This window comes from Perca fluviatilis, chromosome 8, assembly GCF_010015445.1.
Source record: "Perca fluviatilis chromosome 8, GENO_Pfluv_1.0, whole genome shotgun sequence".
Taxonomy (NCBI): Eukaryota; Metazoa; Chordata; class Actinopteri; order Perciformes; family Percidae; genus Perca; species Perca fluviatilis.
Genome location: NC_053119.1, coordinates 22,238,461 through 22,265,797, shown reverse-complemented (window position 1 = coordinate 22,265,797; position 27,337 = coordinate 22,238,461). Strand labels below are relative to the sequence as shown.

Sequence of the window (27,337 nt, the reverse complement as noted above, 5' to 3'; positions counted from 1 at the left end):
TTGACCCAGCGCTCCCGCGCACGTACGTACGCGTACCTGTCAAGTGCTTTGCATCCGGGCCGGGCTGAATCAGCCACAAAAAAAACAAAGAAGAAGAAAAAGTGAAGAAGTCTCCTTTCCAACACGTGAATTGTAATGTTAACGTTTGTTTAGTTAATATTTGTGTTGACAACGGTAATTATAAAAAAAAAATAACATCACCTAGCCCTTATTCTTATATAATGTCCTCAATTACTCTCATCTAGCTACACGCCGAATCAAGTAACTTTAAGCTAACGTTAGCTTTGGAAAAATAGCATTTTTTTTCTAGCTAACTTGGTGTGAGCTAACGTTAACTACCTAGGATTAGGTTAGCTGACGAACTTGGTTATTTGGATAGATGACAATCTATTTTTTAAAAACTGTTCCCGGACGTATTAGCCAGCAAGTAACGTTAATGCCAAAAGCAATACACAATGTGACCCATGTTTGTGATGTTAAAAAAACCGCTACCTGCTAACATGATTCCGTTTTCTAGCTACTTCAGCTACCATTTTGCAGATATGCTTACTGCTGTGCGGTGTATGCTATCTAAGCTGATTTCTCCATTGTGGAGGACGGTAGAGGTGGATGGAGAAGGCATTTTCTCCGGTACACCAGGTAAATGCAACATTCCCACAAAGTATAGCTAGCTAGATCAAGTTTACTTAATTATTCTATATTGCTTGGTGTTTAAAACACTACAATGGCAACACATCCAACAGCATTGATACCATGTCGTTTTTGGTCCACATTTGTTTTGCTTGTTAGGCATGGAGGACATTCGCCACCTGCGGGGCAGTGTGGTAACTCAGCTGTGCCTTGACTATGCCATGATAGACGATGCAATCTACTTCACTAGTGGAGAGGTGTTGGGTGGGGTACCTTTGAAAGAAGGAGACGTTGTAAATTGCATAGCAGTACGAGATGGTGCCCAAGGTGGATGGAAAGCTTTAAGGGTGAGAATCATGGCCGGCATGAATATTGCAAACAACATACAATTAAAATGTACCTTGTTTCAGTTAAGTTGTGTTTTGGGGTTTGGTGAAATAGGACATATTCATCAACTCAAATATCAGAATCCAAATGTTTTATGCATCTCTTTTGTTGATTGATGCGTTGCTCCTCTAATATGATATAAGAGTTGGCATAGTCAGAGAGGTGACTGAAGAAATGTGGGAATTTAAGCTATACTTGTACTTTGTTCCCTCGACTTACAGTGAATCTGTCAGGAAAAAGGGCCATCATGATGCACATATAACATGTCAGAAATACACCATATAATCCTGTTATTTAGGTGGAGAAGAATGCAGATGCTTGGGAGGATGGAGGAAAAACCTCAATAGAAGCGGACAGTATGCAGCTGCGGCCTCTCATTGGCACAGTCACATCATTTGAAAAAGATGGTGGCTACATAAACCAGACCACGTACTTCCCACGCTACAGTCTATGGGAAGGTATCGATACTTACTGTACTTTACTCGCTAATATGGTCTTGACCCCATGATGCTTTGCAAAAACATACTGTTTTTAACACCCACACTGGTCTTTCAGTCCCAGAACTGTCCAGCATTTTAGGCAGAAGTAGACATTTTACAGATTTAACAGCTATCCTATTTTTACAGTTGATGTTTAGTTAGCTCTCAAACTTGAGAGTAGGTTAGTCAAACTCACAGCCACACTAACTTTTATTAGCACTTGGCTAAAGGCTGATGTCAACTTTCCTGCTTGTTGGCACACTTTGTCTATTTTCTCTCCTTTTTGTCAGGTTATGAGCCAATGAAAGGAGACTGGGTCCAAGCTAAATATTTTATCAATCTTAGTGGATCACAGTGGACCACCCAGGCTCATTCTGTGGCTCCTTTACGCTACTGCCGCCTAGACAAGGTGATTGCATCATTGAAAGTCTTTGGCTATATCCACTCATTAATCAATTTAGTCCTTTTTTTTAGTACTTCAGTTGCATTTGTAATTAATTTTGATAACGTGCTAATGCTTAAAAGCTCATTCATGTCTGTCTAATCCAGTTGAGTAATATTATATCCTTGTTTGGTTATAAATCTAATGACTTATTTCATTCCCCTCCTCTGAATGATCTGCTATCTCCAGGTGCGTGTGACCAGTGTGTATGGTAATATTGGAGTGGTTGAGGACGATGTGTTCTTCAGCCTGGATTCTCTGCTGCTGCCTGCCCACTACCAGCCTTTGCCAGGGCACTTGGTCAACCTGGTAATGGTGGAGAGCAGTCAGTCCCTCTACTGTTGGAGGGCCCTGTGCATGGCACCCTGCCTTCAAAGGTATTGGAATTGTATCTTTATAGGGCTACAACAAACTTCTTTTTTTTTTCTCAAATGTAAGAGGAAAATAATTTATAAGGCGAGGTCTTCAAATGTCTTGTATAGTCTGACCAAAGGTCCAAAACTCATAGGTATTCAGTTTACTGTGATATATGACAAAGAAGCAAATCCTCATTTGCGAACCTGATATTTGTTTTCACTATTTTAGCTTAATAAATGACTGAATCGACTGAAGTTTCTTTATCATCAGAAGTTTAGTGGTTTTCCATATTTGTAAAAATGTTGGTGATACAGATCAGTATTTTGATGGCTTTTTTCCCCCTTAATTATTGTTGCAGTGGGAATTCTTCTGCTACATGTCTTCCAGAGGCTGAACTCCAGAGCATTTTGGAAAACAAAGGGGGGCTGGATGTAACAGTCTATGGCCAGTTTGAGGATCTGATGATTGGGGAGAAACGAGAGCTGGTGCTCTGGATACAGTGAGTGACCAAAGAAGAAAGAAAATATTCACATTCAGAGTAAAACTAAATTAAAGCACTAATAACAAACCTCTGTAAAATATACCTATAGTTCTTATGATTAGCATTGGTTATCGTCCAAGAACATTTGGCTCCGTGCCGGCGATAGCCGTGGCCAGATTTTGTCCCTCCTGTTCTTGTGAACACAATATCTCAGGAACGCCTCGAGGGGATTTCTTTAAATTTGACACAAACATCCACTTGATGCACTTATTAGAATTTGGTGGTCAAAGGGCACTGTGACCTCACCAAACACATTTTTGGCCACAACTCAAAAATTCATATGCATTTTGCATGACATTTTATATCCAAAAAGTCAAAGGTGAACTTCACTGTGATATCATCATTTCTTGCCATTATTCAACACCATAACTCAGCAACAGAAGGGAGACATTTGGTCGGATACTGAATTGGTGACTCTAATCTTGGGTGCCCACCTTGGAACTGGTGATTGTATAGATCTTCTGTTCTGTCGGGTCTAAGATGTTTGTGAAGCATCCCCATTTTAGAATTCGTAGCTTCTTTGCAGCAGCATCCATATTTGAACTTTGTGTTCTGTCCTCTTCCTCTCAGTTCACCACAATATCATTGGTTTTGCTGATATAGTGAAGACAGCATGCTTCTCATTGGAAATTATTCAGTGGAATCATACATGTCAATATAGTGATAACTCAAAAAATATATAACTAATACCTTTTTTTTTTTTATTCCTTCAAAGTCTTCAGTAAATAAATTATGTTAGTCTGGACAAACATGGATGTAAACTGCAACTTGACTGGTTGGCAGAGGCATATAACCACGAGGTGGTAATTCTAGTTTATCTTTGCAAGCTTCATTAAAACTCTTGAGAGCATAGGTCTTTTGGTACAAACCTCTCAAATCTGAGATAAAATGAGATTACTAATATCTCTAAATATGTTACAGAGCAAATGACTTTCCACCTGTAGCACAATGCACTATTTTATAATCTTGATCTTTCTCTCATCACAGAAATAAAGGTTCAGAGACCCACAGGCTGAAGTGCTGTGACTTTGCTGGCTGGGACTCAGAGGAACAGTTCACCCTGGTTGCTGTCAAAGGCTTCACACCACTAAGACACAAAAGACCGCCTTTGCAAGAAAACTGCTCCAAGTCTAAAATCTGCTCGGAGTCTTCAGAAAAGCAAGTCAGTGATGCAAAAGAGATAGACAAAGAAAATGGTGAGGTGCAGAAGGATATTACCCATTCCCCCGGTGTAAGGAGGGAGGAAAGAGAGATGGACATTTCACCAGGAGAGAGGTTGTCAATTGTAGTAGCCTGCCAAGCAAAGTAAGTTATTTTGAAACACTACAGATAACAGAAACTGAAAGAAGAGTAGTGGATCAATAAGATAAATGTGGAATGGAATTTTGACTATATCTGGGCATGCTGTTTTGCCATATAACAAGCTCTTATTTTTTTCAAGTGTCAAGTGGATCTGTGGGGCTCTTGTTACTAGGTTGTCTGTACAACTAAATCTCATGTGGGGAAACTCCTCAGGAGCCTGGGAAGCTGTGCTGAGCTGCTGTTGCTGCATTTCTCCTCTTTCACCATCGGGAGGCGCCTGGAGGTCACAGTCGGTAGTAAAGAGGAGAACCTGCTGCAGCCCTCTGAGCCCTACAGTCCCAGAGATGCAAGTCTGGTCTCAACAATGCCTACTCAAGTGATCACGGTCTCTGCTCCAAAAGACGCACCAAGGTATCAACACAACTGATTCTGCTGCCGCCTGAGGAAGAGCACCAAGCTTGAAATTAATTGCCTACCTATCTAAGCTACTCAGATAATTTGGCACTTACTATATGTGCTTAGGAATGCTAATATATAATGGGTATATGTGGGTTGATCATAATAAATATTTGCACCTTTTGCATGCAGCAAGCTTCCAAAAAAGAGACCTTTTTTTTTTTGTCACCTCTTGTTTGAGATTGACTTTTGCACCTGCAGGCTCACCAAGCGGCGGCTGCCAACCTTCCTACCTAACTTCCCATTGCCCCAGGCTCTCAGAGACTGTGTGGAGGCACAGAGCGATGTGCTGGTAGTTCAGCCCTGCCTAGGAGAGGTGAGCATGCCTGTGATGAATTTTAGCTGGTCATGTAGAATGAGGTAACGGAAGTTGCAAATTAAGAGTTGGATTATGGCTACCTACACAATAAATTAGTTTAATGGTGCATTAAAGTACTTTGGGTAATGAAGGCTACCAATATTGATTTTCTTTGTGAATACATGCCTTCTGAATCAGCACAAGGAGTGAACATCTGGGCCTCTTAATTTCACGAGCAGGGCGATGTATGATATTAAAAGACCGTTTATTTTAGAGGACACAAAGTGCCATATAATTGACTCAGTGGCTTCTGTTACGTGTTTTGGTTCCTGTGGTAAGGGAAAGAAAATATACCATATTTGCCCTCAGAGATCAACTGAAATATCACATTATCCTTCTCCTGCTGTGCCTGTTCGCTCAGGAGCTGTCACCATCCAACATGCGTTCGCGTTTCTCAATCCTTCTCTGGCTGGAAGAGCTGAATGCAGAGAGGGAAATGAAAGAATTTTCAATTGAAGGTGCCCTTCTCACGAAAGGGGCTGTCTACCTGCACCTAGAGGTCCTTGGGTTGGCCGACGGCAGACCCAGTCTCAATATAGGTGAGGAAGCCTTAGGAGTCCTTCTTAATCATTGTTGAATTATTGCAACGGTTCATGTTGTGAATTTTTTTGTGCAACACAAGAAGGGTTTTGACTAGTTTTCTCTGCAGGTGACAGAATAGTTTTGAAGAAACCCCAGAGTGCAGGTGTGGTAATGGAGTATGTTAGTTATGTCACAGAGGTACGGAGATATTTGATACTCTGAAGCATTTTTTATGTTCTGCATAATCTTCTCTCTTTCTTTAGATTTAATCTAAAAAAAAAGCTCTGTTTTGACTCCCAGATCAAAGACGAGACTGTGAGTTTGAGAGTGAATGCAGAGTTTCAGCGCAGCTACCTCGGAGAGCCACTTGATGTTGATTTCTCTTATAACAGGTTAGAAAAGAGATTATGTTTTTGATTTCATAAACGCAATGCAGTCATATTTCATCCGGAAATAATGCGTCATCGTTGTAATACAAGTATTTTGACTGCTTGTATTACCAGATTGACCATGAGGCGGTGTCACAATGCACTTGAACAGACAAAACAGTTTGTGGAGAGTAAGTTAAGGTTTTATTTGAATCGCTTTAAGTCTTACTCCTCATTTCCACCAGATTCATAACGGCTGCGGACCGGCTCCGCTGCGTGTCTGCTGCGTGCTCCGCCGTCCGTCAATACCCACCGGGTCCCGATTTGTTGCGGCACGGCTGCGGCCATGACCGACAGCTGTAGTCACGAGGACCCACAAGTTCTCGCGAATTCAGGTAGAATAGAACCACAAAACCAACAACCGTTAGTTTCCATCCAGAGGAGTAGAGGGGCAACAGCTCTGTGCTGTGTTTCAAGGTGTAGTGCAGGGAAATATGATCTGCCGTGAGCACGGTGTATTCTATTTTGAAAATTAACCGGATGTTTTAATTTGCTTCTGTGCTCGACTTCCTGTCCCGCACTATCTACCGTGTGCTGAATTGCTGCGGAGCTCTCCGGCGTCCGGCAGAAATAGAAGCTCTGCGTATCTGCTGCGGAGGGCTGTGGATCGCCGGAGCTGGGACGCAGTCGGAACGCAGCCGTTATGCAGCCAGAGGAAATACACCCGCTGACTTTAATGGAAACCTAATGACTCCGCCGCCGTTTCGGAGCTTTTCCGCATCTGGTGGAAATCCACGGTTACATAAAATTGCATGCATTATACAGTGCTCTTAGGAAGGTACAATATAAGATGTCTTTAGAAGCAAGTATCGAACTGACATTCATGAGGATGAAAAAATGTTCCACTGCAAACGCAGAACTAAAGTAATTTCCCGAGCCGCTTTTATATTGAAAAAGCTTGGCTCCAGAGGGTGCCGTTTATACCTCGCCTCTTTTTTGCCTTAGTGAGAGAAAGAGAAAACAGAATTGCCCAAGGGATGAATTAAAAATCATTTTTTACTTCCCCAGCAGTGTCTGCTTGCTCAGGCGCTTACAATCTTTTTGACAACCAAAAATGACATCATATATCTGTATTTCTACAGAGTTTAATAGACCATATCATGATTTGAATATTTACAAGTTTAAGAAGTCTTGTTTTATACTTCTGGTTTTATTTATACTGGAGAGCTTCACATAAGCTTTCATGACGGTTCATTTTAAAAGTAGTCCAGTAAGATTTAAATTGCTGTCATTTTCACATTGTTGTGCAGTTCTCTTCCCCTCGACAGTGACTGTTCAGACCCCTCAGTGGACAGGAAAGTGGGTAGAGGAGCCAGACCAAAATAAAGAGGACAATAAGGTAAAAGAGAGAGAGGCGGGGGGGGACAAAAAAGACATTAAGTCATTAAGTTTTGATTAAGTGTTATTGTATCTGAACAACAGACTCCAGCCATGGAAAATGGAAAGTTGTCAAGCATTTCCATCGACATGAAGTCAAAGGCCACACAGACTAAAGGTACAGATTTGATTTGGTACAAGCTTTGCCACATATCAGAAGACATTGAGAGCACCAATGACAAATGTGTAATCGCTTCTAGATGGTAGACTGGCATCCAAACCCATCCCCAGCCCAGGGAAATTCTTTAACCCGGACCTGAACCCCCCTCAGAGAGAGGCAGTGAAGAGGATCATGGCAGGGGAGTGTCGTCCCATTCCTTATGTGCTGTTTGGACCTCCAGGCACTGGAAAGACCATCACCCTCATAGAGGCCATACTACAGGTACATACCCACAAACACTAGAATTGAAAGTCCCTAAATGTATTTGACCAATAACACAATGTATTCTTAAACAAATGCATCCAACGAGTTATAGCTTTGTTGTATTGAAGTAGTGCCTCAGACCCTGCCCGCATTCATTTTTATTTTTGGAATTTTTCCTGTGGTGTCCACATTTTCCACCTGTTCAAGTTGATGGTCTAATGTTGTAATTTGGACAAGGAAGATTGAAAATGTTGTGTTCACACTGGTATTGATGGCAAACTTCTCAACAACTTAGAGCTGCAATAGTGAGTGTGAGTATTTTATGCCTGTCAAACTTACTCCCCTTCTGGTTCCCTGCTTGTGTGACTTCATAAAGTATTTCCACCTCCAGGTTTACCACTTTCTCCCCAGTAGTCGGATACTCGTATGCACTCCTTCCAACAGTGCTGCTGACCTCATCTGCGTCCGCCTACATGACAGTGGTTTCCTGCATGCTGCAAGTATGGCCCGCGTCAACGCATCTTGTAGGCAGGAAGAGGTACTTAACATCATCAGGGAAAAGGGATTCACTGCAGTTCCTTTGGCAACACACACCTAATTTAAAATGTGTATGATCAAAGGGAAAATATGCATGCTCCTGTGTGTACAGTATGGTCTGTACAGATGCCATCTACATTTACCCCAGGTTGGGGGGTATGCTTATCGGTAACCCTTTTTAAATAATAGATAAGGTTGTGATCACATGCTCTGTCTGCATCTATTTTTAGCACATTGCTTTATTATCTAAAAGTTGCATGCCATGTTGATGTTAAATTTTTTTTTCTTAGTCCATCCCAGAAGTGCTGAGACTGTACTCGAGGGCAGGAGAGGACATCCGTCATGCCTCTTTTCACAGGATTGTGGTCAGCACCTGCTCCAGCGCTGCCATGTTCCATAATATAGGACTACAGTAAGGCCTGGGCTGTAGTTGGGATAGTTGTATACAGCTTTTGTCCTCACTTCTATCTCCTACTTTCTCAGTTCACTTACTGTGGATTTGTTTTTCCTCAGAGTGGGACATTTTACCCATGTGTTTCTGGATGAAGCCGGCCAGGCCACAGAACCAGAGTCCCTGATTCCCATAAGTTTTGTATCAGAGAAAGATGGACAGGTCAGCACAAATGCACACTCACTGACTACATGGACTCCAGGATTAACTGATTTGATTTTGTAGGTAAAATGTCAAGGTCACATTATTGCGATATCTCAGGAACGCCTGTTTTGCAAAAGCACTTTTCTGGCTATTATTCAACCCCATAACTCAGGAACATAAGGGGAGACAATTGGTCCAATACTGAATTGGTGACACTAATCTTGGGTGTCCACCATGAAGCTGAGGTGATTGTATAGATAGTTTGTGCTGCTGGGTTGAAGATGTGTGTGAAGCATCCATGTTTTGCCAAAAAATATTCTTCAAAGTCTTGACTACATATATTATACAAGTGGACAGATATGGATGTAAACTGCAACTTGAATGGTTAGTGGAGTCAAACAACAGCAAGGCGGTAATTCTAGTAAATCGAGTCAAACAACTCGGCGGTAATTCTGGTAAATCAATTCTTTTACTTCGGGGAAAAAATGATTTAGAAAAGAAAATGAGCCTTATTATTGAAAACATGTCCAAGCTTTTTTGATTAATAATTACTTTTTTTTTCTCACCTGCTTAGATAGTGTTGGCCGGAGACCCCTGTCAGTTGGGTCCAATAGTGAAGTCCAAGCTGGCTGCTGCCTTTGGCCTGGGGGTGTCTTTGTTGGAGAGGTTGATGGCCAACCAACTGTACTCCAGACATGACTGGGGATACAACCCTAATCTGGTAGGTGCACTGTGCACACAAAGTTTTAAGGTGGTGTTTGGTAGCAAGTATCACATTGATATTAATGAAGATAATAAAAATGTTTCACATGCTACGCAAAGGATATGCTACATGGCATGACGTGTGTGTGTGTGTGTGTGTGTGTGTGTGTGTGTGTGTGTGTGTGTGTGTGTGTGTGTGTGTGTGTGTGTGTGTGTGTGTGTGTGTGTGTGTGTGTGTGTGTGTGTGTGTGTGTGTGTGTGTGTGTGTGTGTGTGTGTGTGTGTGACAAACAAACAACAGGCCAAACGTTTGGACACACCTTCTCATTCAATGCGTTTCCTTTATTTACATTGTAGATTCTCACTGGCATCAAAACTATGAATGAACACCTATGGAATTATGTACTTAACAAAAAAGTGTGAAATAACTGAAAACATGTCTTATATTTTAGATTCCTCAAAGTAGCCACCCTTTGCTTTTTTGATAGCACTGCAAACCCTTGGTGTTCTCTCAATGAGCTTCATGAGGTAGTCACCTGAAATGTTTTCACTTCACAGGTGTGCCTTGTTAGGGTTAATTAGTGGATTTTTTTCCCTTATTAATGGGGTTGGGACCATCAGTTGTGATGTGCAGAAGTCAGGTTGATACACAGCCGACAGCCCTATTGGACATTCATATTAGGGCAAGAACCAATCAGCTAAGTAAAGAGAAACGAGTGGCCATCATTACTTTAACAAATGAAGGTCAGTCAGTCCGGAAAATTGCGAAAACTTTGAATGTGTCCTCAAGCGCAGTCGCAAAAACAATCAAGCGCTACAACGAAACTGGCTCACATGAGGACCGCCCCAGGAAAGGAAGACCAAGAGTCACCTCTGCTGCTGAGGATAAGTTCATCCGAGTCACCAGCCTCAGAAATCGCAAGTTAACAGCAGTTATATATATAACAGATTAGAGACCAGATGAATGCCACACAGAGTTCTAGCAGCAGACACTTCTCTAGAACAACTGTTAAGAGGAGACTGCGCGAATCAGGCCTGCTAGGAAACCACTGCTAAGGAGAGGCAACAAGCAGAAGAGATTTGTTTGGGCCAAGAAATACAAGGAATGGACATTAGACCAGTGGAAATCTGTGCTTTGGTCGGAGGAGTCCAAATTTGAGTTCTTTTGCTCCAACCGCCATGTCTTTGTGCGACGCAGAAAAGGTGAATGGATGAATTCTACATGCCTGGTTCCCACCGTGAAGCATGGAGGAGGAGGTGTGATGGTATGGGGGTGCTTTGCTGGAGACACTGTTGGGGATTTATTCAAAATTGAAGGCATACTGAACCAGCATGGCTACCACAGCATCCTGCAGCGACATGCCATCCCATCCGGTTTGCGTTTAGTTGGACCATCATTTATTTTTCAACAGGACAATGACCCCAAACACAACTCCAGGCTGTGTAAGGGCTATTTGACCAAGAAGGAGAGTGATGGAGTGCTGCGCCAGATGACCTGGCCTCCACAGTCACCGGACCTGAACCCAATCGAGATGGTTTGGGGTGATCTGGACCGCGGAGTGAAGGCAAAAGGGCCAACAAGTGCTAAGCATCTCTGGGAACTCCTTCAAGACTGTTGGAAAACCATTTCAGGTGACTACCTCTAGAAGCTCATCAAGATAATGCCAAGAGTGTGCAAAGCAGTAATCAGAGCAAAGGGTGGCTACTTTGAAGAGACTAGAATATAAGACATGTTTTCAGTTATTTCACACTTTTTTGTTAAGTACATAATTCCACATGTGTTCATAGTTTTGATTCCTTCAGTGAGAATCTACAATGTAAATAGTCATGAAAATACAGGAAACAAACTGAATGAGAAGTATGGATGGATGGATATCAGAAAGTATTCAGACCCCTTTAAATGGTTTCACTGTTTCATTGCAGCCATTTGCTAAAATCAAAAAAGTTCATTTTCTTTCTCATGTACACTCAGCACCCCATCTTGACAGAAAAAAACAAATGTAGAATTTTTAGCAAATTTATTAAAAAAATAACTGAAATATCACATGGTCATAAGTATTTAGACCCTTTGCTCAGTATTGAGTAGAAGCACACTTTTGAGCTAGTACAGCCATGAGTCTTCTTGGGAATGATGCAACAAGTTTTTCACACCTGGATTTGGGGATCCTCTGCCATTTTTCCTTGCAGATCCTCTCCAGTTCAGTCAGGTTGGATGGTGAACGTTGGTGGACAGCCATTTTCAGGTCTCTCCAGAGATGCTCAATTGGGTTTAGGTCAGGGCTCGGGCTGGGCCAGTCAAGAATGGTCACAGAGTTGTTCCGAAGCCACTCCTTTGTCATTTTAGCTGTGTGCTTAGGGTCATTGTCTTGTTGGAAGGTGAACCTTCGGCCCAGTCTGAGGTCCTGAGTACTCTGGATGAGGTTTTCTTCCAGGATATCGCTGTAATTGGCCGCATTCGTCTTTCCTTCCATTGCAACCAGTCGTCCTGTCCCTGCAGCGGAAAAACACCCCCATAGCATAATGCTGCCACCACCATGTTTCACTGTTGGGATTGTATTGGGCAGGTTTTCTCCACACATACCACTTAGAATTAACGGCAAAAAGTTCAATCTTGGTCTCATCAGACCAGAGAATCTTATTTCTCATAGTCTGGGAGTCCTTCATGTGTTTTTTGGCAAACTCTATGCAGGCTTTCATATGTCTTGCACTGAGGAGAGGCTTCCGTCGGGCCACTCTGCCATAAAGCCCCGACTGGTGGAGGGCTGCAGTGATAGTTGACTTTGTGGAACTTTCTCCCATCTCCCTACTGCATCTCTGGAACTCAGCCACAGTGATCTTTGGGTTCTTCTTTACCTCTCTCACCAAGGCTCTTCTCCCACGATTGCTCAGTTTGGCTGGACGACCAGGTCTAGGAAGAGTTCTGGTCGTCCCAAACTTCTTCCATTTAAGGATTATGGAGGCCACTGTGCTCTTAGGAACCTTGAGTGCTGCGGAAATTCTTTTGTAACCTTGGCCAGATGTGTGCCTTGCCACAATTCTGTCTCTGAGCTCCTTGGGCAGTTCCTTCGACCTCAGGATTCTCATTTGCTCTGACCTGCACTGTGAGCTGTAAGGTCTTATATAGACAGGTGTGTGCCTTTCCTAATCAAGTCCAATCAGTTTAATTAAACACAGCAGGACTCCAATGAAGGAGTAGAACCATCTCAAGGAGGATCAGAAGATATGGACAGCATGTGAGTTAAATATGAGTGTCACAGCAAAGTGACTTATGACCATGTGATATTTCAGTTTTTCTTTTTTAATAAATTTGCAAAAATTTCTACATTTGTTTTTTTCTGTCAAGATGGGGGGTGCTGAGTGTACATTAATGAGAAATAAAATGAACTTTTTTGATTTTAGCAAATGGCTGCAATGAAACGGAGTGAAAAAATGTAAAGGTGTTAGTTATTTTATTTATATATATATATATATATATATATATATATATATATATATATATATATATATACACACACACACACACACACACACACACACACACACACACACACACACACTCATTCATTCATTCATTCATTCATTCATTCATTCATTCAGACCCCTTTAAAATTTTTCTGTATGTATGAGCCATATGAGTGGTATGAGCCATATGAGTGGTTTTCCTCCAAGCCACTGGGGGCATGATATTGCCTTGTGTTCCCAAGCCTAGACTGGCTTGGGTATTTAAGTTCCTGTATTGATGCAAACCGGTGTTGTTAATTGAAGAAGAGGAGCAAACTGTTTTTTAACTGTGCTCGGCTTACATTGTTTATGGGACTTTATAGGATTTATTATTCATTATAACTCAACGCTGTGGACGTGCAAAATAAACGACGCAAAATGCAACCTAAATGAAAAGGACTGGATATCGTTTGTCTGAGTACACGTTAGAAACACTAATCGCAATTGGCAACCAGTAGCAGCTAAGTATAGGACTTAATCACTACATTTAAGTTAAAAAAAAACTGCTTCACTTCGGCTGTGGGATTTGACGTGTTCATAATTGGGATCAACGCGATTTGGAGCGACACCCAAGTTGGACCGCAGCGGAACCGAAGGTGGAACGCAGCTGTACTGGAGCGTTTGGCGCGACACCGAAGTTGGACCGCAGGGACACCGAAGGTGGACCGCAGCTGTACTGGAGCGTTTGGAGTGACACCGAAGCTGGAGCGCAGCGGAACCAAAGGTGGACCGCCGTTGCTGGTGTAACGAGCTCGCTGACTGCGCTCTCACTCTCACACATGGGCCATTTAGCTAGCAGTAAGAGGGGAGTTGCAGGCCCTGGAGCTCTGTCAGGGCAGCGGCATTTGGTTGTCCATTAGCCCAAAAGACGGTGACTTTGCGCAGGTATGGAGTGCTGTGGGCTGCCAGCCGTGACGGAGCTCCAAGTACCTCATAGCAGGCCGGGGTCTGTGAAGGTAGGCAGGCCGGGCGGCGAGGCAGCAACACAGGCAGCACCGGCACTGAAATCCGACACACAGTTTTACCAAATTTGCAATTGGCCATCAATTTTTGTAAAATGGCCAATATTTGAGCTTTATATAGTTGATTTCTCGCTTAAAAAAGTCTCGGAAGTGAATTTAATAACGAAATAGCCCGACAAACAATGTATAACTTTGCAGTGTCTGAAATATGAGACCTGCTGTCGAGTCTCCCATGTATTTCTATGTAATTTGCTCAAACCAATCAGCGCGCAGCTCATTCTGAATATTCATGAGCATACCATATTTGGAAGAAAAGCTCTTGTTCCAAATAGAGCCATATTCACAGGGTAGTTAAGGGCCCAATAAAATAGCATTCGGGCAATTTTCAGCCCAACCAATGTTTGCATGAAGCAAAAACAAACAATAAGGGGGAGTGTCTATACTGTCTTGAACAATTTACTAATGGACAGCCAAGAGACCTTGTACGCAGCTGTCTTCATATGACACCAGAAAGAGGTTACACTGTTGCCAGACAGCTACTGAAGGAGCATTTTGGAAATGAAATAAAGGTCACAGCAGCCTACATGGAAAAAATTACTGGCTGGCCAACTGTCAAGTCAGAGGACATTAAAGGACTCCAAGCTTATGCAGTGTATCTGCGTGAATGTTCCAATGCTATGGAAGAGCTTGATTATTTGCAAGAGTTAAACATGCCAGCAACCATGAGAACTGTGATTCAGAAACTTCCGTATAAGCTCAGAACAATGGAGAGTACAAGCATGCCAAATCTTGGACACAACCAAACAAAGAGCTTGTTTCACTGACATTGTCAAATTCATTGAGAAACAGGTCAGAATCGCTTCTGATCCAGTCTTTGGTGACATTCAGGACACTCCATCTCCGAAAGGTACCAAAAACAAGTCTCAAATGAAAACCCCTTTCATATTTTAAGAAACAGTTTTGCGACTCATGTGTCTATTTCTGATGAGTTAAAAGCTGATGCTCAAGGAGTTAAAGCACAAAAAGAAAGTAACTCCTGTGACAAGCCAAACCAGAGGTCCTGTCTGTATTGTACAGAAAAGGGCCCGCCGCCCGCCCGCAAAATGTTTTACGTATTAAACGGAACTGACACTTCGCTGCAACACAAATATTTATTTACCTCTGTTCACACACAATGAGGCATATTTTCATTTCGTTTTGATTGAACTGTATTTTTGAGGAACTGTAGGTCTACAAAATGAATTTTCCAAGAAATTCTTCATAGGGAAACCAAAACCCAAAGTAGGCTATAGTATGAAACCATTCATAATGAAACTAATTGCATATTTGCCTCAGTGGCAAAGTTAGCAGCCTTGCTGTGTGCATTTGATTTTTCTTGGCTTTTGGAAAAATAACTCCAAGGCTCGGTTATAGGGGAATTCAGAAAGAGGTGGCCCATTAATGCTGAGTAGCCTACATGCTGCTAGATGGTCCCCCTGTGGCCTGTTCCTTAACCAGGGACCAGGACTGTCATTTTGACCGTTTTGAAATTTATATGTGTAATAACTTTGCTAAATAAAAAAATACAATCCTGCTGGTATCTGACTTTTCCTAAAAGAGTCTGTATTTTCATTTAAAATTGTTTTTAGGCTATATACATTACACAAAAGGCAAAGAAAATATAAATCACTTTTACCTATTTTGGCCATACACGGGCTCGGATTTTCACGGTTTTGTTTTTAATCTTTTGCGTGGTTGAAGATGCATCTTGGTTGCTTAGTAATAATCATAGTCTCTGTCAGAGAAACGTAACTAGCGATCTCGAGTAACAAGTGTGGGCATCACCGATGGGCCGAAGGCAAAGCCAGAGTTGGTAACGTAGGCTACGGCGTGGATGGACTTTGTTCTGAATCAGAAGAAAAGCACCAGGCGCTCACTCTGTGAAAGGCGCGGTACACGTAGATGGCCGGTAGCTGTCTACGTGTTCATATAACTTTATACATGCTACACCTGGCTGGAATCATTGCACACATCCTCTCCAAGGAGTGCACCAGCTGTAAAATGTCCCAGAGGAAGTTCACGCAGCAACTGCCAGAGGAGCTGAGAGCGGAGTTTATGGAGGAAAAAAAGGGCAGCGGCGCACGGTCCGAACAGCGCTGCGCACCACAGCAGACACCAAAACGGAGGCAGTGCCAGGTTAGGTTATAAATGTTCAAATAACATACTTTTAATTGTTATTTGGCTGTGAATTATGTTGAATGAATTTCCCCCAATATGTTTCTGGACATGAATGTATGAAATAATCACGGTTTAGCCTACTATGCCATATGATATCAAGGGTGATCACCATACCTCGTCTGGAACTCACTGCTGCTGTTGTAGCCATTAAAGTTGACAAGATGCTTCACTCAGAGCTGCAGATTCCACTGAAGAAATCGCGCTTTTGGACCGACAGTACATCAGTTCTAAACTATATCAAGAATGAGGACAAAAGATTCCTAACCTTCGTTGCTAACAGAGTTTCCATGATAAGAGACAACTTAGACGTTTCACAGTGGAGTTATATTCCCACATCCCTAAACCCTGCAGATGACGCTTCAAGAGGATTGACAGCTGAAAGGTTGGTAACCAAAGATGGATTGAAAGCCCAGCTTTTCTATGGGATCCAGAAAATGAATGGCCAAGGTTGCCTTTGGATTTCAGCGTCCCAAGTGATGATCCAGAGGTTAAGCAAAGCATCGATCCTCAGACTGAAAGAAATCCTGCTGAAGCTGAGTAAGCAAAGAAAGCGGTTGCAGCTCCCACATAGTAGTGCTAATGGAGCGCCAATGGTGGATGTGCAGCAAGAAATGCAAGCTTTTCGATCTTCACTCAAAGGGAAGAACTTGTCACTGGATGACCTCTTAGAAGGTGAGAACTCACTGATTTCCTTTTGTCAGCGCGAGAGATTCCAGGATGAGATTGCTGCATTATCATCTCAAAAATCTGTGAAGAAAGGCAGCACCATCTACAAGCTGAATCCAGTTCTAGAAGATGGCCTTCTGAGGGTCGTGTGGACGCCTCAATAAATCAGCTTTACCTGAGGACACAAAACATCCCCTCATCCTGTCTAAAGACCAACACCTCTCAACTCTTATTCTCTGCCATTTTCATGAGCAGTTGGGCCACGCAGGAAGAAACCATGTGCTTTCCACTGTAAGGAGAAAATATTGGATCACAAATGCTAACTCTGCCACGAGGAAAATAATAGCAAGATGCAGATTTTGCAAACGCTACAGAGGAAAGGCTGGTGAACAAAAGATGGCAGACTTGCCCACAGAGAGAATTGTTCCTGATCTCCCTCCATTCACTAATGTTGGTGTTGATTATTTTGGTCCATTCGAGGTGAAAAGGGGACGTAACCCTGTAAAATGTTACGGAGTGATCTTCACAAGCAGGGCCATTCACCTGGAAACTGCTTACTCTCTTGATACAAGTTCATGTATCAATGCATTGCGAAGATTCATCTGTCGGAGAGGACAAGTTTGTCAGATGAGATCAGACAATGGTACCAACTTTGTGGGAGCTGAAAAAGAATTGAGAGAGGTCTTAACATTGTTAAATCAGGATCACATTGAAAGATACCTGTTGCAAAAAGGAATTAAATGGAGTTTCAACCCACCTTCTGGATCACATCACGGTGGCGTTTGGGAGCGCATCATACGGATAATCAGAAGGGTGCTGAGTTCAGTTCTTCGTCAACAAAGTTTGGATGATGAAGTATTTCAAACAGTGATTGTGAAGTTGAAGCAATGCTGAACGACCGGCCCATCACTAAACTATCTGAAGATCCAAATGACCTTGAGGCATTGACTCCTAACCACTTGCTTCTACTGAAAGGGAAGCCTATTCTACCACCGGGACTTTTTGAAAGAAGTGATCTGTATGCAAGAAGAAGATGGAAACAGGTCCAATATATTGCTGATCTCTTCTGGAAAGGATGGACTCCCGAGTACCTACCATTGTTGCAGGAACGACAAAAATGGACAAAGGAAAAAAGAAGCTTTATGCCTGGGGATGTCGTCGTTGTGGATTCTATAGCTCCACGTGGATCTTGGATGCTTGGAAGAATACTGGAAACTTTCCCTGATAAAAGGGGACTTGTACGTTCTGTTCGTCTTCAAGCAAAGACAAATGTGGTCATACGACCTGTAACTAAAATATGTCTCTTATGTGAGGCCACAGAGTAAATACGTGCACCAAGGGTTAAATATGGTTATGCAGTAAAGATTTTTTGCATAAGGTATCAAAACCAAAGTGTGGGTTTGTTTAAAGTTTTTTATTTTTTTTATTTTTTTTATATTATGGTTCCTTTATTCATATTGTTAATAATTGCTTTGTCTTCTACCAGAAGCAATTAGGGGCTGGTGTGTAGGAGCCATATGAGTGGTTTTCCTCCCAGCCACTGGGGGCATGATATTGCCTTGTGTTCCCAAGGTCTAGACTGGCTTGGGTATTTAAGTTCCTGTATTGTATTGTATTGTATTGTATTGTATTGTATTGTATGTATGTATGTATGTATGTATGTATGTATGTATGTATGTATGTATGTATGTATGTATGTATGTATGTATGTATGTATGTATGTATGTATGTATGTATGTATGTATGTATGTATGTATGTATGTATGTATGTATGTATGTATGTATGTATTTTGTATGTATGTATGTATGTATGTATGTATTTATGTATGTATGTATGTATGTATGTATGTATGTATTTACTAATTAAAAAAAAAAAAAAGTTTATTACGTACATCTAAAAATATAGTCTTTGTTTGATTATTCAAGTAACTGGGATATTCAGCTCCCACATTTATTCCAGGGATTTTGCTCTTCCCTAGGGCACAGAAATGAGGGAAGGTAACAACCCATCATGGTTTAACCCAGTGGAGGCTGTACAGGCCATGCTTTACTGCTGCCAGCTGGCCAAGAAGCTCTACAACCCTGTGGACGCCTCTGACATTGGCATCATTGCCCCCTACAGGAAACAAGTGAGACTGCACGGTTCAGCTGTGAAATGTGTATTGTGCTTTTTGAGGTCAGGTTTCAAATCAAAGCTTTGAAGGGGTGATAGAATGATTATATAGGGTATTTGACACTCTTCCTTATGGTCCCCTAATGGGGTATGTAACATTGGTTGGGCTGAAAATGGCCTGGTTGATATTTTATTGGCCCTTATGCATCCTTGTGTTTTGGCCCTATTTGTAACAAGAGCTTTTCTTCCAAATATGGTATGTTCATGAATACTTAGATGAGCTGCGCGCTGATTGGTTGAGCAAATTGCCATACACACACATTAGAGATGCACGCTGATTGGTTGAGCGAATCCCCAATACACACATTAGAGACGCAACAGAATCTCATATTCCAGACACTGCAATGTTTCGTTACCAAATTCACTTTCGTTACCAAATTCACACCAAATATGGGCCGTTTTACAAAAATTGATGGCTAATTGCAAATTTGGTAAGACGTGTTGGACTTTAGGAGCTCCACACAGTCTGACGAGAAAGCGGCAGCCTGCTGGGCTCCATACCCAGCGCAAAGTCACCCTTTGTGGATACTGCACTACCGGGGCTCCGCTGCCGGCATAACTATAGTATATTTACAGTTTGAATTTCGTCACGGCACTTATATCACAGCTACCCCAAGGTCTTACAAAGCTAACGTTGTGTCCGATTTGAATTTAAGGTATTTTCTATGAACTCAGGGTCTTGATAGGAGGAGCAGCTAGCTAACTAGCTATATGTCCCATTCAATACAATGGGGAAATATCGCAGCTAGCTAGCTACACTTTCGGCATAACTAAAGTATATTTACAGTTTTAATTTCGTCACGGCATGTATATTACAGGTTCCCCAAGGTCTTACAAAGCTTAGCTAACACTTCAATTGAATGCATTTTTGTGAATGTCAGAGTTAGGAGGAGGCTAGCTAGCTCTCATTGATGGACTCCAGCTCACCGCGGCTCTATCAATGAGACTCGCGGACAAGAGGCGTTTATTTCCCCGATTGTTTGTTTAAATAACTCAACACACATATCCATTATAAGATAAACTGGAACATACGGGCTGCGGTAAGAGACTGCGGGCGTAACAAGCTCGCTGACCGCGATCTCAGTCACTCACCGGCCGGCCGGTAGCAGGAAGAGGGGAGGGAGAACAGTGAGCTGCAGGCCCTGGAGCTCTGTCAAGGCAGCGGCGTGTAGTAGTCCAGTCACCCAGAAAGTGTGAGTTTGCGCGGGTATTGAGCACGGGGCCGCCGGCCGACCTCAATCGAGCTCACAGCAGGCCGGGGTCTGTGACGGAGGACAAGCAGGGCGGCGATGTAGCAACCCAGGCAGCACCGGCCACTAGGGGTGGTACGGTTCATGAAAAAACACCCGAACCGCTCGGTTCGCTAGTCTCGGTTCGGAGCGTGTGTGTACCGCACGGTTCGTCAGTACACTGTTAATGTGCACTAACCTCTTACTGCCGTAGTGTCCACTTTTGACACCTATGTTAAAACAGTTACTGGAAATGACGAGCGGGATGGGCGTGACAAACGCAACCCATGGCAGCTGATTGGACAATTGCGTCACATGGGTCTGGCTGGTCATGGCGGCTCGTTCAGAATACGATCTCATATTGTACTAAAATAGTTCACCGAAACGTGTTTCTGAAAACATTTTAAGCGAGAAATAGGCCATGCAGTTGCTGAATCTGTCTTCATTTCAGATCGACAAAGGTCAGTTTAAAAGATTTTCGTCAGATTTTGAGAGACACCGAGCCGACCGCTCCTCAAGTGGAGTGGGGTGCCGCTGCAGGTCACGTCACGTCACCTGCAGAAATGTCAAGTGGTGGGAGAGGCTGCCCAGAGCTGGAGGATGCACCAGCGTCGTTTATAGTCTGGTGTGTGGGAACATTTTGGATTTCACGTTACCTATGATGAAATATAACAATATAGAACTGCCACTGTGTGCACGTTTTGTGCAACATGCATTCAATATGCTAATTTTAGCTATATGCTGAAGTATATTCTGGAGTGTTAAAGAAAAAATAAGAACCGTACTGAACCGAAAACCGTGACCCTAAAACCGTGATACGAACCGAACCATGGGTTTGGTGAACCGTACCACCCCTACCGGCCACTGAACTCCGACACACAGTCGGACAAAATTTGCAATTAGCCATCCATTTTCGTAAAACGGCCCATATTTGAGCTTTACATAGTTGATTTCTCGCATAAAAAAGTTTCAGAAGTGAATTTTGTAATGGAATAGCAGAGATCTGTGTGACCTAGATTCAGAAGACTACCTGATCTCAGGTCAGTTGTGTAGCCTATGTAAATGTTGGGGCGTGACCGTTCTCTTAATATACCCATGGGCGTGACAAAGGTACAGGTTTTGAGATGCTTACGTAAGCAACTAGCTTTGTTGAGATTCGCCCGTTTCCAGCGGCAGTTTCAAAATATGAGATTTTCATAGTAAAGGGGTGTCAATGGGATTTTGAGCTTCTATGTATGTCCTATTTACCCACCGAACTGTCGTTATTCAACTATGACAGGGTAAAATCGGTTTTGCATTCTATCACCCCTTTAAAGCACTTTAGTTGCATGAGTGAGTGAGAATCTCTTTTCTTTTTCCTTCTTAGTAGAGTGGGAGAAAAGCTATTTCAGTGTCCTTTCACATTGAACTCCAAGGTAGCTTGAATGGCTTAAAATTTTTGAAGTTGCTTTGCATATGCTAACCCAGTAGTGCCCTTGTTTTCTTATTACTCTCAAGTGTGAGAAGATTCGAGTGCTGCTGGGTAAGGTAGGCCTGTCTGACATCAAAGTTGGCTCTGTGGAGGAGTTCCAAGGACAAGAGTTCCTGGTCATCATCATGTCTACGGTAGGAAAAAACTGAATTTGGGTTACAAATGTCAGAATATTTTCCGGCTCAGTCCAGACATATGCCAATTGTGGAGGAGAAAACTTATGTGTGTGACAATGGTGGGGCATCTGTGTTGTGCCTAAACAGAACGATGTGTTGTGATCTAAGGACCTGTTCAGCACTTACTGACCAATTTTTTTTAATTTAGTTATGCCGGCAGCGGAGCCCCGGTAGTGCAGTATCCACAAAGGGTGACTTCGCGCTGGGTATGGAGCCCAGCAGGCTGCCGCTTTCTCATCAGACTGTGTGGAGCTCCTAAAGTCCAACACGTCTTACCAAATTTGCAATTAGCCATCAATTTTCGTAAAACGGCCGATATTTGAGCTTTAAATAGTTGATTTCTCGCATAAAAAAGTCTCAGAAGTGAATTTGGTAACGAAACATTGCAGTGTCTGGAATATGAGATTCTGTCGCTTCTCTAATGTGTGTATTGGGGATTCGCTCAACCAATCAGCGCGCATCTCTAATGTGTGTGTATGGCGATTTGCTCAACCAATCAGCGCGCAGCTCATCTAAATATTCATGAACATACCATATTTGGAAGAAAAGCTCTTGTTACAAATAGGGCCAAAACACAGGGATGCATAAGGGCCCATAAAACATCAACCAGGCCATTTTCAGCACCACCGTGTGGTCAGTGAGTGTAGTTTCTGTTGGGTGATATGTATCTACCTCTGCCAAATTTGGTTGATGTAGGTTTAGCAGTTTCTGAGATCCTGATAAATTTGCTGCAGAGTGAAGATTTCTTTTGTACTACATATCAGTCAAAAGTAGCATTAAAAATAAAATCTGTATCCATTTGCCTTAATCACAGCTTGCAATACATAATCTAATGATTCAACAAGCATTTGTAGAGTTTAAGAAATGAAATGACGATGACAGCGATCATTTCTGTTCCTTGACCTTGTCCAGCAAATTGATGTGTGAGCAAGATGTTCACATACTGTACATTAACATTTCATCCAAGCATTTTTGTTCAAAATAATCTATTCATGAGAAATGAATATACATGTTGGCTTGCTAAAAACAAAATCTTGGAAAAAGCAGCACACTTTGCACCACACCAAAAACATTGATTAAATATTAGAAGTTTACCATTTGCCACTTTTACATGATGAGAGAGAAGTCTACATAAATCTTATTTAAACCTTAACGGCCATTTTCTCTCTTTAGCTTGCAACTAGAGTATAGAAGTAGGTAGTGATTAGGATGCTTTGGTTATTTACAATGTATCAATCACTAAGACTGGGCAATACCTAATGATTGGAAATATACCGAAAACTGTTGCATTTTTACAATAATGTGTTGGTTTTTCTTTAACTGAAAAGCAGATGATGTCATCCATTTAAAATTATTAAAGAGTCTGTAGAACACAAACAGCAATCCCAACCAGTGGTGGGAGAAGCATTCAGATCCTTTTAGTTAAGTAAAAGTACTAATCCCACACTATAAAAATACTGTTACAAGTAAAAGTCCTGCATTGAAATTTTTACTTAAGTAAAAGTACGGAAGTATCATTAGGAAAATGTACTCGGAGTATTAAAAGTACTCAATGCAGAAAAATCCTCACATTTTAGAAACTGGAAACGATCAAAACAGTTCTGTCAATCAACTAAGCCTTTTGTGTGCAAAAAATAAAATAAAGTTAAAGTACAAAGTGGTATGGAAAGAAAGGACTCAAGTCAAGCAAAGTACCTCAAATTTGTACTTAAGTACAGTACTTGAGTAAATTTACTTGGTTAAATTCCACCACTGATCACAACCTTCCCATAGTTTATTCCATATTTTGGCAGTTACTCAGTTCATTTCATTCTCTTATGATATAGGTGCGCTCTAATGAGTCAGTACAGAGTGACGATTTGCAGAAAGCACTCGGCTTTCTGGCCAACCCCAAGCGCTTCAACGTGGCCATCACTCGTCCCAAAGCCTTGCTCTTAATTGTTGGAAACCCCCACATTCTCATCAGGGTGAGTGACAAAACACTATTTGACCCTAGTTGTTTTGGAATGTGTTTTGGAATGTGTTTTTAATGATACAAGGGTGTTATACATCCAGTCTTTTAAGTACTTTTAAATGTCTTAATATCTTCCCAGGATCCATGCTTCAGGGCTCTACTGCAGTACTGTTTCATCAACGGGGCATATCTGGGCTGTGACCCCCCTCCCTCTCTCAGAGACTCTCAGATGTATGTAAACTTATCAGCCATCATATAGTCTTTATTCTTAATTAGGGATGGGTCTCGTTAGGATTTTATCAAAACTACTATTCTTATCCATGCTCCTAATCGGTTCGGTTCTTTATCAATACTCTTATCATGTAACCGGAGCTCAGACTCATCTATCCGTATAGCAGCGTGCAAATCCCGTTAACGTTACCGTAAACGGGAAACATCACTGGCTATCGCTGCCACAAAAAGTCTTAAACACTATGAAGGTAAAAAAAACGAAACACGAGCACCGAACTGCCCATGAGTTTGTGTAGCAATAGGTGAATGTGTCCTGCAGCAGCAAAGCAAAGTCACTTCATCTCTAGCTTCATCTCTTTTGTTTCTCTTTTTCTCCACTTTCTTCACGTGCGGTTGGAACATATGTCCGTCCACCGCTTGATTAGAGACTGGACAGAGCAGATCGATTACATGACTGGAACGTGTATATTTTTTTTACTTAAGCGAGGCTGTAACGTTACGACTATGCAAATTTAGCGAACTTTAGCAAACGGTAACTGTGCCATTTACTCGCAGAGCGCTTGTCTGCCTGTCGAGAGAGAGATTTCCACTATGAAAATCCCACTCCCTACTTTCTCAAGAAGCAATAGCAGAACCGATAACTTCAGACCTTTTTAAAATACTCAGTTCCACTATAAAGTTATTTAGACACTGTCATAGGCGTGTTCAATAAATGTATTTTAGCATTGAGGCCATGGTGATGATGTTGTACTGGACTGCATTATACAGATGTGTTTGTAACATTTTGCTCACCTCATGTATGGACATTTGGAAGGACAAAAAAAAAAAGTTGTAAATACCTATCAATGTAATGTAGTCCAGTATAACACCACCTTTTAACTGACTTACATAATAAACCTAAAACTTAATTTAAACATTTCTGTCAGTGTCACCAAAACCTGAACGTTACAGACTTTTAAACGTAAAATTAAAGGCACCGTTGAATTGCAATAGATTGTACAGGTGTCCCGTAAAAAGTGGCCCACTGAGTATATGATTGTCATTATAATTAAATATTGCTGGAATATCAGGTGAAAGCATGCCTCTGCATTGCTGCCACACCAGTGTTTTGCAGCCAGGTCCTTTTCTTTAGACATGTAATCCAATTGACAACTTGTCATATCAGTAAATTAAACATAACACTACTGATACCAACTGTAAATATATTTGTGTTTTGGTCAAACTTTATCTGCTATAGGTTGGTGTGAATTTTTCAGAAAGTAGAATACATTTCCAGCACAAGAATTTATTTAGCATACTTTATTATGGAACAGATAGTACACGTAAGGGGCATTGCTACCATTAACGGTCCTGTTAATCCATTTGTAGCCAATAATGAACCCACCTCTTTTACTTCTCCCACAGAGTTGCAGAAGAGCAAAGGACTGCATAAGAGGACGATGTAATCATGGATGATGTATGTCAGCTTCGTCAACTTGACTGTCTTATCGTGTTCCAAGAGTTTTTTTTCCCCCTTCATATATCCTTGGCTTGTTTCTCTTTTGACTGTTTGCAAAGTGAGCTGTAGCTGTCTTGATCAGTGTTAACAGAATTAGTAATTTCTTGTTTCTGTGAAAGCCAAATGCAGTTCCATTTGGGGGGTGGAAATAAAGATGATGCTCGTGTACTGCATACTTATTTCTGTATCCTGTGATTATTAACTTGATATGCTTGACTGTGCATAAAATATTTCAATTAATTAACTATCACAGATTATGGGTAAATTATTGTGAATTGCGTCATAGCAGTTATGCTGTGTTCATCTGCCAAGACTGCACAATAATGCTACTGAAAGAATTTGAATGGCCTTGGCCTGATTGTAACCGCAGTTGCAATTTCACAGTGCTTCAGTATCAGGTCTTTGTTGAGAATGGAAAATTAGTCACCATTTTAACTTTTTTTTTTTGGGGTTAGTATACTGAGTTAATCCACAGATGTCTAGTTTCTGGGGCCAAGTTGGCTGCTCTTCTCGGTGTGGCAGCGTCTGCTCTTCTCGGTGTGGCAGCGTCTGCCCACAAGGCATAGAGACTGGATGTGACAATTGAGTGCTACTGGCAGGTCTGCTCAGGGACTGTCAGTCCTACTGGAGCCCAGCAGGATGGAGAAGGTGGTGGGGGGGGGGCTACAGGGGGAAGAGAAAAGAGGCAAATGGGTGGGGGTTCCATCTCTTAGGATAATGAGTCTCTTATGTGCAAGGAGGAGACAGCTTTTATCTGCGTTCACTGTGTTGCAGGGCAGGCCAGCTCAGACACCCTGTCCCCCCTCCTTCCCTTCCCAAACACAACTCTGTCTTTGATGTATGTCTCAGGTGGCTCTTCTGATGTCCCACTCTGCCAATGGAGACTGTACTGTAGATGGAAAAATACCCCAACTACAATTTATGGTATGCTACTCAAATGATTTTAGATGATGGCTCCAGCATCTACAAACCTCTTTCTTAGCTGGATACTGGAGCAGGAAGACTTGAGTTGACAGGGTCTTCTTGTGACATGTTTGAAGTTGGTCTGTTGCTACCACTAGTGACTGGCTTTCAAATTAGTTTTGTTTTAATGTAGAATCACTACCTGTAGACCTAACATCCCCCCACATCCCAGATAAATGACCATGGTGTGCTGTTGTGGTAGAGAGAGCTTTTTATTATTTACCATCAGTGGAGCAGCACCAAGATTTCTCTCAAAATGATGGCACCACATGTATGGTCTTGTATCTCTACTTTCACTTGAAGAGGAAAATGTTTCACAAAAAAACTGAGCTGTAATGGTAAATGATAATGTCTTGTTTACATGGTGCGAAACACTTACAGTAGCATATTGTGATTGTAACACAGAAAGCTATTTTGCTAAATATAAATAGATTTAAGCAGGATGTCTTGCACTAGCAAAGGCGATTCCTAAATCCAGTGAATATATTGACTTTGCACCTTTTAGAGAGAAGCATCAACAAGTCATGTTTTGGTTCAGTGTATAGCAAGATAATTATGAAAGCTCATAGTCATGCTTAGGATGCTAATTCACATATTAAAACAGAGGTGTATATGATGGCAATAAATCATTTTTTAGGGTGGATTTCCACTTCAGTACTGGTCCTAGGGCAACTTCTGGTAGTGCTGAATCAGAAGAACTTAATTGCCAAGTACAAAAAACTATGAAGAGTAATTGTTTTGTATGGTGAAATAAAATGTTGTGATTTTAAATATTGAATTGGTCAGATAGTTAGCCCAACATGTGTCCCATATGGAATTG

General features: G+C 41.9%; 1 protein-coding gene across 1 annotated transcript; it reads left to right on the top strand.

Annotated features, from left to right (window-relative positions):
• Nucleotides 1-25,733, top strand: mov10l1 (Mov10 like RISC complex RNA helicase 1). Its single transcript, XM_039808211.1, has 27 exons — nt 1-132; nt 518-639; nt 790-977; nt 1,316-1,475; nt 1,787-1,905; nt 2,128-2,315; nt 2,654-2,794; nt 3,824-4,141; nt 4,352-4,549; nt 4,796-4,910; nt 5,314-5,491; nt 5,602-5,672; nt 5,775-5,866; nt 5,978-6,033; nt 7,153-7,241; nt 7,325-7,397; nt 7,480-7,661; nt 8,035-8,181; nt 8,471-8,592; nt 8,694-8,793; nt 9,350-9,496; nt 16,858-16,968; nt 18,802-18,951; nt 21,722-21,829; nt 23,698-23,838; nt 23,965-24,056; nt 25,461-25,733. Exons 2-27 carry the CDS (start codon nt 543-545, stop codon nt 25,486-25,488), a joined length of 3,411 nt encoding a protein of 1,136 aa, XP_039664145.1. The 5' UTR covers nt 1-132; nt 518-542; the 3' UTR covers nt 25,489-25,733.
• The last annotated feature ends 1,604 nt before the right edge of the window (nt 25,734-27,337 follow it).

Coding starts and splice junctions, on each gene's coding strand:
- mov10l1 (XM_039808211.1), top strand. CDS start 543: ATGCTTACTGCTGTGCGGTGTATGCTATCTAAGCTGATTTCTCCATTG. Junction 2,316..2,653: donor ATGGCACCCTGCCTTCAAAG/GTATTGGAATTG, acceptor TTATTGTTGCAG/TGGGAATTCTTCTGCTACAT. Junction 24,057..25,460: donor TCTCTCAGAGACTCTCAGAT/GTATGTAAACTT, acceptor CTTCTCCCACAG/AGTTGCAGAAGAGCAAAGGA.